The sequence below is a fragment of the Ovis canadensis genome, chromosome 8 (assembly GCF_042477335.2).
Source record: "Ovis canadensis isolate MfBH-ARS-UI-01 breed Bighorn chromosome 8, ARS-UI_OviCan_v2, whole genome shotgun sequence".
In the NCBI taxonomy this organism is placed as follows: Eukaryota; Metazoa; Chordata; class Mammalia; order Artiodactyla; family Bovidae; genus Ovis; species Ovis canadensis.
Genome location: NC_091252.1, coordinates 57888469 through 57906905, shown reverse-complemented (window position 1 = coordinate 57906905; position 18437 = coordinate 57888469). Strand labels below are relative to the sequence as shown.

The 18437-nt window shown below is 35.7% G+C and overlaps 1 protein-coding gene across 11 annotated transcripts in view; it reads right to left on the bottom strand.

Annotated features, from left to right (window-relative positions):
• MAP3K7 (mitogen-activated protein kinase kinase kinase 7) overlaps positions 1-18437 on the bottom strand; it is a 74067-nt gene that overhangs the window by 23804 nt on the left and 31826 nt on the right. For 6 of the 11 annotated variants that reach the window (XR_011258597.1, XR_011258599.1, XR_011258601.1 and 3 more), the window contains exons 9-12: positions 17178-17259; positions 14412-14542; positions 13618-13747; positions 3348-3412 (exon numbers count right to left, since the gene is read on the bottom strand). Coding sequence is in view for 2 of the 11 variants with exons in the window: in XM_069598264.1 (XP_069454365.1) it covers positions 3348-3412; positions 13618-13747; positions 14412-14542; positions 17178-17259 (408 nt within the window). In the remaining 9 variants the exon portion in view is untranslated. Of the gene's footprint in view, positions 1-3347; positions 3413-10986; positions 11068-13617; positions 13748-14411; positions 14543-17177; positions 17260-18437 lie in introns of all 11 variants that reach the window. The other 5 variants (XR_011258593.1, XR_011258595.1, XR_011258594.1 and 2 more) reach the window with 1 other exon arrangement.

Sequence of the window (18437 nt, the reverse complement as noted above, 5' to 3'; positions counted from 1 at the left end):
ATCCCATGGACAGAGGAGCCTGGTAGGCTGCGGTCCACAGGGTTGCTAAGAGTCAGACACGACTGAGCAACTTCCCTTTCACTTTTCACTTTCATGCAATGGAGAAGGAAATGGCATCCCACTCCAGTGTTCTTGCCTGGAGAATCCCAGGGAAGGGGGAGCCTGGTGGGCTGCCGTCTATGGGGTTGCATAGAGTCAGACACGACTGAAGTGACTTAGCAGCAGCAGATGGTAAAGCATCTGTCTACAATGCGGGAGACCTGGGTTTGATCCCTGGGTTGGGAAGATTCTCTGGAGAAGGAAATGGCAACCCACTCCAGTACTCTTGCCTAGAAAATCCCATGGACAGAGGAGCCTGGTGTCCATGGGGTTGCAAAGAGTCAGACACGACTGAGCGACTTCACTTTCACTTACTAGAGGGTCTAGGCTTTCGGTGAGTGATTTGAAGGAGGCCACAAGGAAGAAGGGGTTCACTCTAGATTGGCTACTGTCAGAAAGTAGTGGCAGTTCTACCGGGAGGGCAGAGCAGAGTGAGGGTAAAGCTGGTAGAGGAGCAGCAGGCACTCATATTTGCCGAGAGAGGGCAGTGTTTGGTTTTCTGTGGGTGGCACAGTGATCCTGTTTTCCATCTGTGCTTAGACAACACTGTAAAATGGCCCTGTTTTGTCTCATTTTTCATGGTCTCAGAGTCACTTTGTCTACTGGTGTTCTGAGATACTGTTTATTTCGAGCTTCTAACAACACCAAGGCTTTAGTATGAGATCAGTTCCTCGACCAGGTGTGGCTTTTTTCTCAAATGGAGGCCAGATCCATTGCATATGCTTAATGAGCTTCCTGAATTAATAAAAACCTCAGTTAATTTAAAACTGAGATGTATGCTGTGTGATTCAATCTTTTACATGAACATTACACAAGCACTTTTAACTAAGAAGCTTGCTATGTTCACCATTCCTCCTCTCCATAGAAGTGGCAGTATAAAAACTGCCGATTTTAGTTGACAGATGGAAAGTTTAAATGATTTTATTAAGATCAATCTTGAATCAAGAGTCAAAGCAGAAACGCCTATCCAATCAATTTCCTCTATGAGATATAATATTGAACTTCATCAGGAAACTCTCTTTTCCTCTGATGACTATACTGGCTGGGCAAATACTTTTATGTTCTTTATCAATTTCCACGGCCAAAACAAACCAAAAAAACCCCTATGCATCTGTTTAATCACTGCCTAGCCAGACTTAAAAAAAAACTATACCTTCAATTTTGAAAATCCAGATTTGCATACTTTTCCTCTCCAAATAATGTTATTTTCATGAGTAACTAGAAAGATTTAATGGTCATTTATCATAACTAACATTTTCAAGGGAAAACATTTTCATAGTATATTAAGATTACTATTTGTCACTCTCATCCCTAACTGGATATTAGGCATTTTAAGGTTGTCATACGTAAGTAATTCTGAATGAGTGGATCAATTTTAACACTGGCTAGGCAATGGTTGTACAGAACCTATTTCACAACGAATTTTACCACTGTATCAAATACCCCTTATTCTAAACCTTTGAAGTATTCGGTGACAATGCATGCAAGTCTGCCTCAGTTCCAGAGTTCTACTATCTCATGTACACATAAATATACACACAAATGGTAATGATCAAAGTCTCAGGTCATACAGGATTTGTGAGCAAATAAGTAAGGTTTGGTATGGTCAGGTCAGTCCTGAAATACAGCGATGCCTTTATCCTAGAACATAGAGAAAAGGCACTGGCAGATGCTCCTGAGCTGTCTTAGAGCAAGCCTCTCATTCTTAATCAAAGGGAGAATACTTTGCTAGAGTTTTTCATAACTGGAATGGCAATGGCAATAGTAAACAGCATTAAAAAGGCTGAGTTCATCAAACCTTTAAGGAATCAAAGCGAGTATCAGATGTCAAGCTATCTATTACTAAATGCCCTGATTAATACTTGAAGTATTTGAGGGGGAGAGAGTGGGAAATTTCATTTAAAAGTTCTGAGATCTCACAAAAGCAGATATACTGAAAAAGATGCTATTAAATAAATAAAATTAAGATTTAGGATAACTTAATATCATAATAAATTAGTATTACACACATATATTTATGCATATATGTGTGCATATGCTTATATACATGCTTATGTGTGCATATGCACACAGCTGTGCATATATGAATCTGAAGGTGTATGTGGGCATTATGAGAAATATTTCCAGATATAAGTGAAGATCAAAGATACTTATTATTTAAATATCTCAAGTAGTTTCTGTTAGTTAAGCTAGTTGATGGCTAGAAAAGGCTTCCAAATTTTTACTAACAACTACAAAGAATCTCTAAAATTTCAAGCATGTTATAAAAAAGAAGTAATAATAAAACATCTTTTAAGATGAAAAGTACTAACACATTTTACCAGAAATTAAATCACATTGGTTATAACACATAGTCCTGTTATTTTTTATGTGGTATTTTTATCACTTCAGATGCATGCTACAGTATTAAAATTTATTTCGGCACACCTGAAAGCAAATCAACCACAAAACCTCATAATTAGTTCTCACTTCATTTTAAGAATATGATATAAATTATATATGCTAAGTATTGATGTAAATAATAAAAAAGGCAATGATTGCTACTTTTATATACTTGGTTGGTTAAACTCTGCACCTGTTCAATAATGGCTTAAACTGCAGCACTGTCTGGGACATCTTCAAAGAGGTAAGGGGAGTTTAGAAAAGCATCCAGAAACATAAAGATGAAGAACAAAACCTGTAACAACTGGGATGGAAGCCCTGCTAGAGTTTATCCATCTGCTTAGTAAATACTGTCTTAAGGATGTTTAAAAATGTAAATCTAGAGTTGGACACGACTGAAGCGACTTAGCAGCAGTAGCAGCGGATATGACAAATTAAAAGATTAGTTAGAGTCCACCATGTATGGCAGTGCCTGTGACCCCAGAGAAGTGACGTCTTTACTGGGGGAATACTTAATCTCTTTAGTAAAAGGGAGGTTAACACTAATGATATATTTTGGAGGACAGTGTTAATGACAAATTGTCCTAAGTACAAAACCGAATACTTCCTTATTAAAGCATATATGAAAACCACATAACACACACATAGCACTATTGAATTAACCAATCTCTTCTTAGATTCAAGTTAATAATGGCATCTATACTTTTTTCCCCTTACATATTTAAGTTGATGATAATGAATTTCTCCATTATCATTTTAGGTCAACTTATAAAGCTTATTTTGCAGAGGATACATACTCCAGTTAATTTTTGATTTGTGCCCATCACTCATCTTCAAAGACAGAGAATTCGAATATTAAGTCTTACCTGACCAGGATCTGTTCCAGTAACAGTCAAGTCTTGGATGGATCTACGTCTTGGCTGCCCGTTGCCTTTAAAAAAAAAAAAAATTTAAATACTGAAATCTATTCAGAGACAAGAAGGGTTTAACTGCTACAGTAGGAAGTTAGAATTTGTTGCTCCTTGGATCTACACAGAATGTGAGAAAAAACAAGTGTGTTCATAGTTAAAAAAAGAGAAAGAAAGATGTAAGTAAAGAAAGAAACAGCTATAATATTTTAACTCAAAAGTTGCTGGCTTACAATAAAGTGTGCCCTAATACAATAACCATTCCTACCACACGAAGAGCTGCTGAATTCTCTTCCACCATCTTCTGTCATGTGTTTAAATAGATGAATGCTTGGGGGCTGGGGCTGATGACGGCATCTATTTCAAGGGCCTTACGTTACAGTTTCTACAGCAAGACAGCTAGCAAGTTGTGAGCCATGACTGGCTTTAACCAACAGCAGTACCTTGTTCGTTTCAGAGCTTAAAAGGATGCTTAGGCTTGAATTTATTGCACTGAGTCACACTTACCTAATGCCATTAGTCTTTGTCAGAATCTAGTAATTTATTATTTGTGAACAACAACTCTTAATTCCTAGTGGAGATGAATGACTCTCATTCCGTTCTCAGATATACAGGTTGTTGAAATGGGCTAGTGTGTTAACTCTGCTTCAGGAACTTCCATGCTAAGCATAACTGACTTAAAAATCAGTTTATGAAAGAACTAGACAAATCTAAGTCTTCAGCAACATGGGGTGAACTGAACAATAGCTTCACTCAGCACTTCTATTTGGGAATAGGGCTGTTTACACAGTTATTTTCTAAGATGAGAGATCAGCTGTCTAAAAGGAAACACCAAAATACTATGAGTAACAGCTGACACAATAGTCAAAATTCTTTTGACTCTGAAGACTGTATTATGTAATAGTGGGCAGCGCTCAGACCACGTACTCTAATAGTTGTGGCCTGATCAGCCAACAGAATTCATTTTTAAAATTTTATATCTCCATAACCTTCATTATCTTATTTTAAACCAACTAGCAATATATCCTAGCATCTTAATCAAGGTGAACCTACTATTTTGTACATACACTAAAAGGACCTTACAACAGAAGAATAATGTTTAATGCAATAGTACGTTCAGTGAATATAAAAACTCAAATTTATAGCTATCCTCAAAAGTATAACTCCAATATTTAAAGCTATGTTTTAGAATTCTTTGCATAAAGTTATTTCACATTTCATTTTATTCCAAGCTCCAACTTTCAATTACAAATTGACATAATAACAAACTGCACATTTATGGAATCGGGCACGCTAAGATATTTCTCTGAAAACTTTTAATTATCCCCACTTTCCTGAGAACAAAAAGGATCCCCACTACCATGACTAATGAGCAATTTCAGGCACATTTCATTCAACACAATCATTCTAAAATTAGCTGAGATGAGACAGGCTTGTAAAAGTGTCTGGAATTCTCTTTTCAGATTAGCAACATTTGTGAATCTGGGGAACCACCCAGCACATGTGTCTGAAAATCATTACATCACCACTGCAATAACAACAAAGACAAGCTCTAAGGGGAGAGGGGGGAGAAGGGGAGGAAAGGGGAATAAAAAGTTTTAAGTAGGGGAAAGGAGAACTGACAGTTAACAGATGCCATAAAATGAGAAATCTTTAAGCTACAGCAAGAGTCAAAAGCAAGCAATACTAGGCAATGCATTTTCATTAGCATAACCATGGCAGAAACCATCTGGCATACAGTTCAGACGAAGCAAAAAAGGATTGCAATCAACAAATACTTGTTGCTCCAATATTAAGTTTCAAGCCATAATTTAGAAATATGAATGTAAAAAACATCAAGCTCCTATTATCACAAATGAAAATTACTGGGTGTGTGCTCAGTAAATTTAGACTGACTCTGAATTTTTTGGTAACTAAACACCAATTTAGAAACTCATTTACTTTACATTTTTTCATGATTCTTTAATACGTGCATACCTGTATTAAACACAGCAGTATAAAGGAAAAAAGTAGAAATAAGGGACAATATGATATCATATTGTCAATGCTTAATCAAAAAATATGGAATTTATAAATGATGTCTTGAGTTTTTTAATCTGTAATGAATTTTGAAATGTTCAGGACTTCTGACAGGGAACAAAAGATATTTTAAAAAATAACTTTTCTAAGAGCAACAAAAGGAATATACTATATCCTTAAGCCCGCCTTCTTCCCCACCCCTAAAAGGGTGGTTGGAACAGCAGCTAATAGGGCAATTGCTTTTACAACACAAACAAAATCCATCTCTCCAAAAAGCTGTTCTTTTTAAGTACAACTGATTTTCTGAGCTGGTATTTGAAAGTCATCAGAGTCCTTCCAGAGACCGCTGGCTTAGGTCCCAGAGGGTCATTCCTGTGGTTTTTCTTATCAGTTTCCTTACCTAAACTACTTACATTTTTCTAGGTTCAAACTTTCTGAAGACACGATTCATGTAAAAATCAACACATTTTCTTGGAGACATCTCTTAATCAAAATGTTGGAAATTTTGATATTTGTTAAGTTTTGAATATTACAAATTATGGGACACTTATCCTTTTCATACTTTAAAAAGTGATCTTGGTAGACTACAATAAGGTGGAAAGAGACTACCAAAATATTTCCTGTGAAGTTATATGCACTTTCCTATTTAATTAGTCACAAATACAGAATTTTATTGAAGGAGCAGTGTCTGCACTTGGCAGAAGCAGATGTAATACATCTTAGAAGAGCTCTCCTTGGGCCCCTGTGTCCCTAAACAAAGGCAGGTGTTAATGACACTATCTGTGCAAGGTAAGAACTTGAGATCTAGAAAAGCTCAATTCTTCTACCTCATGGTCTCCTCATAATGGTGCTGCACTGTTTATCACTCAGCACTTTTCATATTTTAATTAACTACTTATCACACTTTTGGCAAATAACCAATATACAATAGAGTTCAGTGTATCTGACTGAAATTTAAAGTGAATGAATAGTCATTAAATTTTTCTCAGTTAAGAGATCTAAATGCAGCTGAAACCATAAGGACTCCCTCAAGCTTCTTTTCAGTTTCAACAATATTATTAACAAATGTCAATTAAATTCAGAGACCTAGACAAAAATATTTTATGTGTATTAAGACTGACTCAACAAAACACTTGCATATTCAGCCTTCTCTAGCAAATCCTTAAGACAGTACATAATGCTTTTCAGTCAAAGCATTCTATCAGTTTAAAATGTTATACCATCTTATTTCAGGCTTAGAAATAGCAAAAGGTACACTAGAGTCTCACTGTTCAAGTTTCTCAAACAGAAGTACATGAAGCCAATGCTAATCTGTAGAACAGAGGAGAAAAATTTCAAGTGTTTAAAATGAAGCCAAGTATTGTAATTTAGTCTGAACTTAAGAACCACTGAGTATGATATTATAGTAGTATTAATAAAAACTGTTTAAATATATTCTATAAAACCTTACAATTTAGCTTATTTTAAAAAGTTATCTTTTATAGTATAATTAACAACAGTTATCAATATCAGTATTTGGAAAAATTTACTTTTGCAAATCATATGTTGGAAATTTATTTTATTTCATAATAGCAATCGATCTGGTATAAACTATGTATGAGGGTTTTTTAACAACAGAAAGGGAGAAAGTACAGAAGACTTATGTTTCAATTAAGTCTTTTGCAGGTGGTATGTGTATATGTATCTGACAGTACTTTCATCCAGTGGATTTCAAAATACATTATAAGCACAGTTGACTTTCTTAAGTACTCTAACTCTTCACACAAGGACTCCAGAGCAGGACTGCTGATACCCCTTGATAACAGACACCAGAGCCATGAACAAAATATCTTTTAACTATTCAGTCTCTTATTTAGTTGCTAAGTTAAGTTGGACTCTTCTGCAGCTCCATGGACTGCAGCCCGCCAGGCCCCTATGTCCATGGATTTCCCAGGCAAGAATACTGGGCTGAGTTACCATCTCCTTCTCCAGGGGATCTTCCCAATCCAGGAATTGAATCCACGTCGCCTACATTGGCAGGGGGATTCTTTACCACTAAGCTACCAGGGAAGCCGACTCAGTCTCTTACTCTATGAAACTGGAAAAGGTTGTTACTCTTGTTGGGTAACTTTTTGACATTTTACCTGTTTAACTTTGACACGTGAAATTTTAAAAGAAATGTAAAATTTAGGTATTCTTCTAACACCAGATCAAATGTTACTATCAAATGTATTATAGTTTCCCAATTCACAATGAAGATGGGGGGAAAATAGACCCTTGGAAGCTCAGGAAATAACAAAAGCAAAATGTGGAAAAGTCAAGAAAATCCAAGTAAAAGAACCAAATAAACAAAAATCCATGTTTTTATCAAAACCTTAAAGGAAAAAACTTTAGAAAAATTTAAAGCAATCCAATAATCTGCCACCCACTCTCTTTTCTTCCAATAAAAGTAACATAAAATGGATTAGAAAACTATAGATCAGATAGTTTCAATTATGAGCAAGAGATGTCTGCATTTACATTAACTTTGCTTAGGTTGCAGTTATTTGGCAGGACATTCTCTACAAATGAAGAGTTAGCAAAATGTCATTCTGTACTGGCAATTACTCTTATTATGTGTCTTGCTTGCTAAAAAGAAGCCAGATAGATTTACAGCCACTCTGTGGGCAGGGGAAAGCAGAAAGAAGACTTAACCAGAACAAAGTTGCCAATACCTCTTTCAGAGCCAGGCCTAAAGTAGCAAGGGCACAAAAAATTGTGTAGTTTGATCCACAGAAGTCCTGAGGCATTAAAGGTCCATTTTTGCATGACCTGAGAGACTGTTAAACTGATGAATGCTGGTGTTAGCCACAGATTGCTTGTTCCTCATTTGTGGATGGCAGGGTATTTAACAGTGTTGAAGAGCAAGCAAAAAACAAGATTTAAATTTGTTGACCCATGACCAGGTTAGGCATTTTAGTCATTAAAAAGACTGTATTAAAAAAATTTTTTTTAGAGTAACAGTGCCTATTTAAACACTTTTAAAACTTGGTAAAATTTTTTTTAAATGCAAGAAGCAACACTTCAAAACTGATACAATTGTACACTGCTAATATATACACATTAAAAACTTACTTGATGCTTAAAGGAGCACTCCTAATAAAAAGAGGCAGTTTATCCCAAGAGGTACATTAAACTCAGTATATGGCACTTGGTCAAAGGAAAATATTACTGAAAATACTTATCCATAACAGATGAAAAATAGAGCTTATATTTTAAAAATACTTACAACTGGGATCCAATGCTAATTAATGCCAGTTTGGATATATCAAGAAGTATCTGATAATATAACCACAGAGTTTGTAGGGAATCAACCTCAAGTAAAAAAGTTCTAAAAGGTATTAAGAAATTTAGGGATTAAATTTCATCCTTCTTTACAATTAAAATGGCCATGTAAGATAGTTGAGATATTCCCAAAGCACAGGTTATATCTTTTATGTTTAATTTAAAAATATAACCTAATAATAAATTAATGTTTGACTTTTATGTCCAATTATTTCAATTCCAGTGGTTGCATCCTTTATTTAAAAAAAGCGAAACTACTAGGTTAATGTTTGAATATCTGGGGGAAAAAAACCCAACAAGAATATTTAACAAAATGTATTACTGAATACTATTTCCACTTAACAAGCATTGGTACTCTGGCAATTAGCAGCAGAATTAAGCTTTCCTGACCCCATAAGGATCCAATGTCATTAAAAAGTATCTCCTGGATGAACAGCTCAGTTAAATTTAATACGAACCCTAAGTAGGAGCAGCACAGAATTACTCTAACTTCTGTGACTCAAACAAAACAAAAAAAAAGGGTGTAATCTGGTGTCAGAAGACCCACGATGGGATCCTGGCTGTGTAACTCTGGGAAAACCATTCAACTTCACTGGATCTTTTTCATCTGTAAAATGGCTATTAAGCTGATGTGCTTTAAACTACCTTACAGGCCACACAGCACATCTAACTAGGGTTTTTCAGCCCTGGCACTGCTGACACTTCAGGATGGGTAATTCTTGGCTGTGGGAGGCTGCCTGAGACACTCCAGACTGTTTAGCAGCAATGCGGCTTCTGTCTAACATGTCAATAGCACCTATTAGTTTTGATAATCATAAATGTTTCCAGAGAGTGCCAAATGTCCCCTGGTAGGGTGTGGTGTGGTGCACACATCCACCCTGTCCCAGAACCTCTGCGACTGTTTTTCTCTTCTTTTCCCTTACTCATTATCACATACATCACTGGCTATTTCGCTATGTGTGGGTGTATCTGTTCTTAATGTTTACCCATAAGACCCAGATTAAGATTAGTGTGCCATTTGGCTAAATTTTTCTGATACTCTCAAACATTTAAGATAATCATAGCTCAGCAATATGAATATTTAAACATTGCTGCTTCTTCAGTTAGAGTATTATTCCCTTAAACTTGGTATCTTTCAGGGCAGAAGTAAAATGATCCTAAGTACTTTACTAATTTTGAAAGCAGCCCATGACTCAATAAAAATATGCAAGGAATAAATTAACTGTATTCTCTGAAGGGTAACAATGAAAATGTAAAATAAACCACTTGAACAACCAGAGTAACAAAGAACTACTCTAGAAATAAAGTGGTTTTGTATATGGAATGGGCCCTAAGAACTGTTTGAAATATTTTATATACATCTGTAATTTACAGATTTTACATGTATACTAGTTCTGACCCACTGGGAGCTCAATAATGGGTCATTTTCATAACCAGCACATATTTATTAAACACTATGTGTGAGGTCTTGAGCCAGACACGGCTGATGCCATCAATAATAAGTAACAAGGACATAGTCTCTATCCTCAGGTTTCAGTTTACTGGAGGAGACAAGAACTACTAGGCATGGTGATTTAGATTCATCTATGAGATCATCACCATAAGAAATGAAAGCAATTTAACCATATGAGACTTGTGGGAGTTAGGTATAAAAATATAATTTGCAGGAAGATCCTCCTAATAATACATAGGAATCTGAAGTGACTATAATTATTTGGCAAGATACCATGCAAAACAGAAAATCTCACTTAGTTTTTATTTTGTTTCTGTTTTCTAGGTTAAGGTGAAATAGTATTCAGTTACTCTTTTCTCAACTTTGTATTTTACTTGCTACCAACAGAAAGAGGCTGGGACAGAATGCCAAGAGGGAGCCGCCAAGTTGCAATGAAGCAAGAAAAGGAGCCAAGGACAACAAGTATTTTTTAAAGGATTGTTTCCTTTCTGCTGGGTGAAAAAAAGGTCTGGGTTCAGCTATTCCGCTCATTTAAAAGATGAGAGGAGGTTGGCAGAATTCTGGGCTGGTATGCCTCCTTCCACGAAAAGGCTTATTACTTTACCTTCTAGTTCATCCTCAATTTTGGAGATGTGAGGTTTCTGGCCAAGCTGGCTTCAGTGCAGATAAATGTGTACAGTTTTTAATCTGTCTCCCTAAGGACTGCATGCAAGGTATCTATTTTCACATTCCATCAAATTGGAGCAAGAAGCATTTTATAAGTACTAGGGATCATTATTCCAGTTTTACAGCTATTAGACCAACCCAGGTGGTCCGTGATACCTGCTATGACGGTCTCAGGGACATCCAGAATGTTGCCAAATGAAGCGGTTTTACGGTGGCCCCGTTTAGGCTTGGAAAAGGCTGCAAAAATACACACATACAGTATACATGCAAACAACCACAAATAGTAACACAGAAAACGGTGAACAAAAACAGAATACTTTTCATATAGTTATGTTAATAACACTTCATGCAGGATGGCATGCAGAACTATCAAACCCTTTGTCCATGCTTACACAAGGCATGATTAAGGAGCAAACAACTATCAATACAAGATGTTTCACATACTGGCTTTAATTAGCAGGAAAAAAAAAAAAAAGGACAGAGACAAACAAAGCTGCAGGGTAATGAGAAAGCTAGACTTCCAACACGTTCATAGAAATAATCTAAATGCAACCACTGATGGGCAGTGCGGGTCTATGATGAAAATAGGAAGAAAAGAGGAGTTAAAAAGAACTAAGCTGTCATATTTGTTTTAATTAAACAAACACAGGAATATGTGTTCAATGAAGTGTTTCTTGAAGTGTGCTACAAAGTACAATTCAGTGATTATACGATAATTATTGAATCAAAGTATGAAATGTATATGCTTTTATAATTATAAATATTTAAACATACTTCTGATAAACAGAGTATTTATTGTAGTTTCCAACGTTTAGGGTCTATTCCTGCTAAACTGGAATATTTCTGAAAGGCTGGAGAATATGAACCTGTCAAAGTAAGACAATTCACCAACAAATGTTCAGCCCATCTGTTTTATTCACATTTAGGCAGAGAAAGGATAGGGTTATTTAAATATACGTGGTTACCTTTAATCTGGTGAAATATCACTTATGTGAAGATTAATTATAAACCAGTTACCTGACTAAAAAGTTGACACTAGCAGATATAAAATTATTACTATTACATTACAGAACGCTTCCTGTTTTAAGGTAGCAATCGCTATTTGGCAGCTCTAACTTGAAAGATATTCCTGAAATGAAAAGGACTCCCAAAGTGTTAGGCTGCATTTCTGTACACACTGTTCATCAGACATTGTACTCTGACATCCCCACTGCACACAGAAACACTTGTGACTCAAGTGACCTCCCTCCACTCAACTTGACTGTTTCTGAAGATTCCATCTATGTGGCAGAGACCGGCCAATCTCTACTTTTCCCTTTTTTCTTAGCAACAGAACCTCAACTGTACTCAGGACAGCAATGCTCCCAGATAAAAGACTGCAGATGCCCTCTTCCCTTGAGTCCAAAGGGAGCCATCTGACCCTATTGCTACGGCCAATGACATAAACGTGGAAGTTGTTAGGAGGGACTTCTGTGAAAGCTTTTTGAAAAAGTAGCCCTTGCCCTAACTCCTGCTTCCTGATGCTGGGACTGTGGATGTGATGACTGGAACTATAACAGCCATTATGGAGCACAAAGTCACCTTCAGGATGAAAGCCACACAACAGGGACTGTAACACAGAGAGACAGAAGAAACCCAGGCACCAAAGATCGAGGAGCCTACCTCCAGATTTGTGTGTGAAAAAAAGTTTTGTGTTAAAGACACTGTTATTTTGGATATTCTATAATATCTAACTGATTCTAATGCTAACTGATAAATAAGTGACCAAGATTAGTTGAAGACAAGAAGAGTTAGGATGGTCCTCTGGACAACTTCTTTCTTAAAAGAACTTCACACAAAATGAAAATATTCTTTTTAGAAAGATCTTAAAACAAAACAAAACAAAATCCCACAAAACCTGGTTAGCTAAGTTAAAAAAGAATGCTAATACATTAGGGAATATACTTGTATATACATACGTAGTTTAAAAGATTAGAGGTAATACACAAAAATGCTGTTTATTTTTTAGTGGGACAATTATGGAAGACTAGGTTTTTTAGATTTATATTTCTACATTTTCCACAATAGAAATGTATTTATAATCAGTTCCTCTCCACCTCTAGGGAAATCAGAAAGAAAACAATTTAACCCACCATTACTAAACGAACCTGGTTAGAAAAGAAGGTTAGAAGTTCACTAAGGTAACAAAACATGTAATTATTTTTGTGCTGACCAGTCTTTCCACAATTTCATTTAAGTACTGACGAAGTGGAAGAGAAATGCTAGCTTTTTCCAGATCAAATTACTATGACCTTTTATTTTACAATTAAAAGAATTAATCACAAACTTAGCTACTTTTGCCACTGAAAGGAGCAGCAGCAGACAATAAGGCCAAATCATATTTTGATCTGGAGCACATTTTTCTGCTAAATTCAAAACAAAACATTTGCTATTACTTGAGTTCAGCACAAAACTCTAGTAGAATCACTCAAAATCCTCCTAAAACATCCTAGTATTGGCTAAATTTCAATTTCTCATTTAGATTTTCAGCTCATATTGAGCTGAATTATATTTGATAAAAATCTGTAATAAGAAATTAAACTTTATAATGCAGATAATTTTACAAATCATGCTTGGTTTATCTGGAATTTGAGATGCTTTCTGCTAGAAGCATAGGAAGTATATTATAAATCAACTTCCTGCTTTAAGAAAATTTAGGACACTGACAAAAAGCCCCTGACATTCCCATGACTGAAACAACTGAAACTACCATCTTTGTTCCTCTTCAGACTTTTACTTCCTTTTTACCTGTGGTTGCAGCAATCCTGGCTTCTATTTCAGACATATCGGCACTCATCCTCTTGCCTTCAGAGGTTGGGGGCAAGCTCTCCACGCTGCTCCCACGAGAAGCTCCCAAGCTCAAACGCCCAGATTCACTCTGTTAGAAACATAGGTCAATTTGAATGACTGAAGCTCTTTACATTTAAAAATCCTGGGCAGTTAGAAGAAGGGAGATACCAACTGGGATTTTTATGGGTTCTGTTCTGAAAGAAATGGCAAGTTTTCAGGGAAAGGGAGCTGTAGGAGTGAGGAAGAACAAGCTGCAGACACTGGCCTTTAGGAAAAGGTGATCACTAGAGCTAGGAGTTAAATGTCCCAATTATTAGTTATCCTAAATGCCTCAAGGAAGACAAATAAAATCACTCCTTAAAATATTTAAAAAACAGTAACAGCAAAAGTATAATAAATCTGGAAACGTGAAATGATGGATCTAGAAGAACTCCTTTAACCAGGTAGTACAGCCAAGAAATCTCCATCTTATACTTGTAACCATCAACTGTTCAAGTTAGAGATCATCGTAAGGAAGATATGCACAAATGTCCAAGGCAGTAATCATCAGATGGGAGAACAATTAATTATAAAGAATTTCAGGAGAATCTCATTACACACATCTACTCTTAAGCCTATCTGTCTGCTTCAGGAACAAGATTCAGGACTTGTATAGTCGAAGAAGGCAAACAATACTTGTTAGTATAACGTTCAGGACTTCATGACTACTGGTAAGGTTACCAGAAGATTTTACTTTTAATAACAAAACAAACCTGTTGTTTTGCCTGGTTTTTCAACAATTTTGATTCTAAGCGTTTAATTGTATCGTTTGTGGCAGGAACTTGTTCCATGTTCGTGTCACTTTTATTACTGGTGTTTGTAGAAGCGATGTCCATGAAGGAGCCTAGGAAAGCAAAAATATTTATGACGATAGGTTGGGAATAACACAAATGCTTCATTCAATAAAATGTAACTTAAATTCTTTTCTAAACTAGCAAGATACGAATAGAAATAAGACTTTTCAAGCTAATGAAGATACACAAACAAACCCATTTTAAATGATATTTCAGGATAGCACAAAAAGGGAATCGAAGAAGTGCCTAAATGGTTTTCTAATAGTCAATAATGACTAATTCTTAGCTTGAGAGAAAAAAATGGCTATTAATCAAGATGGGAAAGACTGTGGAAGGACTGACTCAGAAGGGAGCTCAGTTAGGAAAATGGTAATTTTGAGCTCATAGCAGATATCAATCAAGTAGCTGGATATGTGGGTATGGAGTTTGAATTTGGGATGGAACAAAAATATTGGCAAATACATGGTATACATGCATACTGGATGAGATTACTAAGGAAATGAGTTTAGACAAAAAAAGAAGTCAAAGGACTAAGCCCTGGGCACTCCTTCGTTTACAGGTTGGGCAGATGATGAATGACCAGCACAGGAAAGCATGAAAGTGAGTGATCGGAGATGTAAGATGAAGCCCAGGCTAGCATGGTGTCCTGGAGACCAACTCAAAGTGCTGAAAATAGTAGACAGCAACAAACTGTATCAAAGGCTACTGATAATCAAAAAAGATTCGATCTGAAAATCCTTCATTTAGATTTAGTAATGTGAAGATAACTGGTGACCTTGACAAGAGCAATTCTAGAGTAGCGGTATAATAAAAGCTTGAAAGGAGTGAGCACAAGAGAGAATGGCAAGAGAGAAGCTAGAGAAATGCAAATACAGACTTTAACAGTCCCCACCTTATCCACAGGGGATACATTCTAAGACCTCCAGTGGATGCCTGCCACCTCAGATAGTACTCAGCCCTTGCATACTGTGTTTTTCCTTATACATATATACCTATGATAAACTTTAATTTATAAATTAGGCACAGTAAGGGATTAACAAGAGTAAAAATAAAACAGAACAACTGTAACAATATACTGTAATAAAAGTTACACAAATGATGTGGTCTCTCTCTCTCAACATATCTTACTGTACAAATTTAATACCTTTTTCTAACTAAGCACTTATCCTGCACTATGGCTGTTAACTTTTGCAGTTTGAAGCATGACAGCAAAACAAGCACAGATTTCCTTTTCCTTCTTCATGATTTCATGGATAGAAGTTCTTAATGCAGATCTTAGCAACCTCAGCCAGCACAGGATTATTTCCCCCCCTAATTAAAGTTGAGAATTTTCAGTTAGAGGGAGCACTTTCCAGCTTCTCTTTGGCATATCAGAATTGCTAGCATCACTACTCGTGTGCTTTGGGGCCATTACTAAATAAAATTAGGGTCTCATGAACACAAGCACTGTGATACCTTGACAGGTGATTGTGAAAACCAACAGGGTTACCGAGTGACAAATGGATAGGATACACTGAATAAAAGGACGATCCATAGGATGGATTGAGATTTCACCATGCTGCTCAAGATAGCTGCAATCTAAACTTATGAATTATTTCATTGTGGAATTTTTCATTTAGTATTTCTGGATCACAGTTGACCACAGGTAACTGAAACTGCAGAAAGTAAAACTGTGGACAAGGGGGGACAACAGTATATATACTCAGGGAATGATCCCAGCACAAAGGCTAAAACTGATGATGCAAGAGACAGGAAGAATTGCTAGGAGAGCAGATGGGATCTGATGCACAAGGGGACAGGCTTGCCTCTGGCTATGAGCATGGACAGTTCAGCACGGGAACAGAAGAGAGTGCAGAGCAGAGGGGCAGACACAGGCAGGTGGGCACATGGAGAGGGGGAGTTTGTGGCAGCTGTCTTTTGATCACAGAGAAATGGTAAAGAAGGTCAGCTGAGAGTAAGGAGTGGCAAGCAAATGTTTTTAGAGAAATTCACTTTAGAATTCAAAGCATCTCAGAAAGACTTTCAGTAAAACTGGAATCAGTTTAAATATAATTTTTTGGGAGGTAGGGGAAACAGACCAGTAAAAATAAAATTTTAAGAATGCATTAAGTATATGTGTACATACACACCTATGCCTTTTAGTTTTAATCAAACTAATAATGAAATGTTCATAATACCATATATTTTGAGAAGTAAAATTTTTCTAAGTTAGAGTATTACTTTTACTGGTTTTGTTTTTGATGACCACAAACTATGGAACTGAGGAACTCTGAACTAAAACACAGCTTCTTAAATGAATGTCTGTATGAATTCTTCTACAAAGATCAAGAGATAGGAAAATATACTGTTATATATATATATTTATAATAATTTTTGATACTATTTGATCTAACTGTATCTGTGTAAGAATTATTTTTCAAGTAATGAATGGCATCCACAGAAATCTAATATCCAGTCTTTTTAGATACAATTGTGTAAGAATTTCAAAACTTGGAAGTGGGTTTTCAATTAACTAACCCTGGGTACCTGCATGAAGAATGATGTACCTAGAAATTCAAACTGCAATCATATTAAAGGAATAAATTAAAATGCAAAAAGGGACATCATTCATTGCTTCTTGATTATCACTTCACAGGAACAGAGACACAAAAATTCAGCTTATTACATTCCAATCTATCCATTTACCTGTACTGGTAGCGGAGTTGCTCTGTCCTTCATCTGAATACTGACAAGGGTATTGTAACGGCTCATCTGCTCCTGGAAAGTACTATATATAAAAAGTAAATAACAATTTAAACTTTCTTTAATACAAATTAAATCGTGTGAAAATTAACTTACAGAGTAAGTATGTTTGAATTACTTCCTTGCTGAGATCTGAATGCAGCAAAGATGCTGCTTTATTTTCACTAAGGCATACATGGAAATTTGTAGATACAAAGACAACAATGTGCTAACTCTTCTAGATTTCAATTGTTATCAGTGCCATATATCTACCTACATAGAGCCTAGATAATCTTGAAGAAAACAGCCAATATTCTTCTACAGGAACATATGAAATACAGTAGTATCATTCCTCATAATTACATGAAACATTATTCATGTTCTCATAGCAGTGATGTAAATCTCTAAAGTGTTGAAATGGCCGAGTCTGACAACTGAGATGGTATGCCACAGAATAATTTGTTAGACATTTTAAATATCAAGGATAGATTATGAATGTCACTCTATGAATCAGAGGTAAAATATTGGATATATCTGCTGGATAAAAATTAGAATTTCGGGAGAAAAAAAAGAAACGTTTTCTTCTCAAATTAGACAAAGCACATATACACACAATCAAAATCTCAATAATTTATATAATCCAAAATTTTAAGGTATCTGATTATGGAGACCAAGCTGTTTTCTATACTTCTTAATTTTAATTTTTACTGAGTTGAGTGTATCTTTAGGTCCCAGGATTCTACATATAGCTCTTCTCCAAATATGAAATTAAGCTTTAATAAGATGAGTTTAAGCTGCTGTGCCTAACTTATTTTCAATGGAATGAACAAATTAATTATGTGGCCATTTAGGAAATCACTTAATCTATATTCAAAGAGATTGAAAGATTCTTCTACTTAGCAAATTGTCCTGAAATTCAGGCACTTTTGCAAGTGCATAAACATTTCCAAGTCAAGGTACTACTTGACAGATTTGTTAGTGCATCAAAAACCAGAGGCCTAGAATGATTCAAATAATTCTTAACAAAAGTGTTTGATTTATAGACTGGGAAATTCTAATAATCATTTAAAATGATTCTTCTAAATTCTAAAATTCTACAGATCCTAGAAAAAAGTTTAACTTTTTAATGTTAAGTGGAAAGCTGAAAATATACAATGAAAAACCAAAAGGTAAAAATCACTTAAATAGAAGTGTCTGGGAATGTAGCCTCTCTAGTGCGCTACA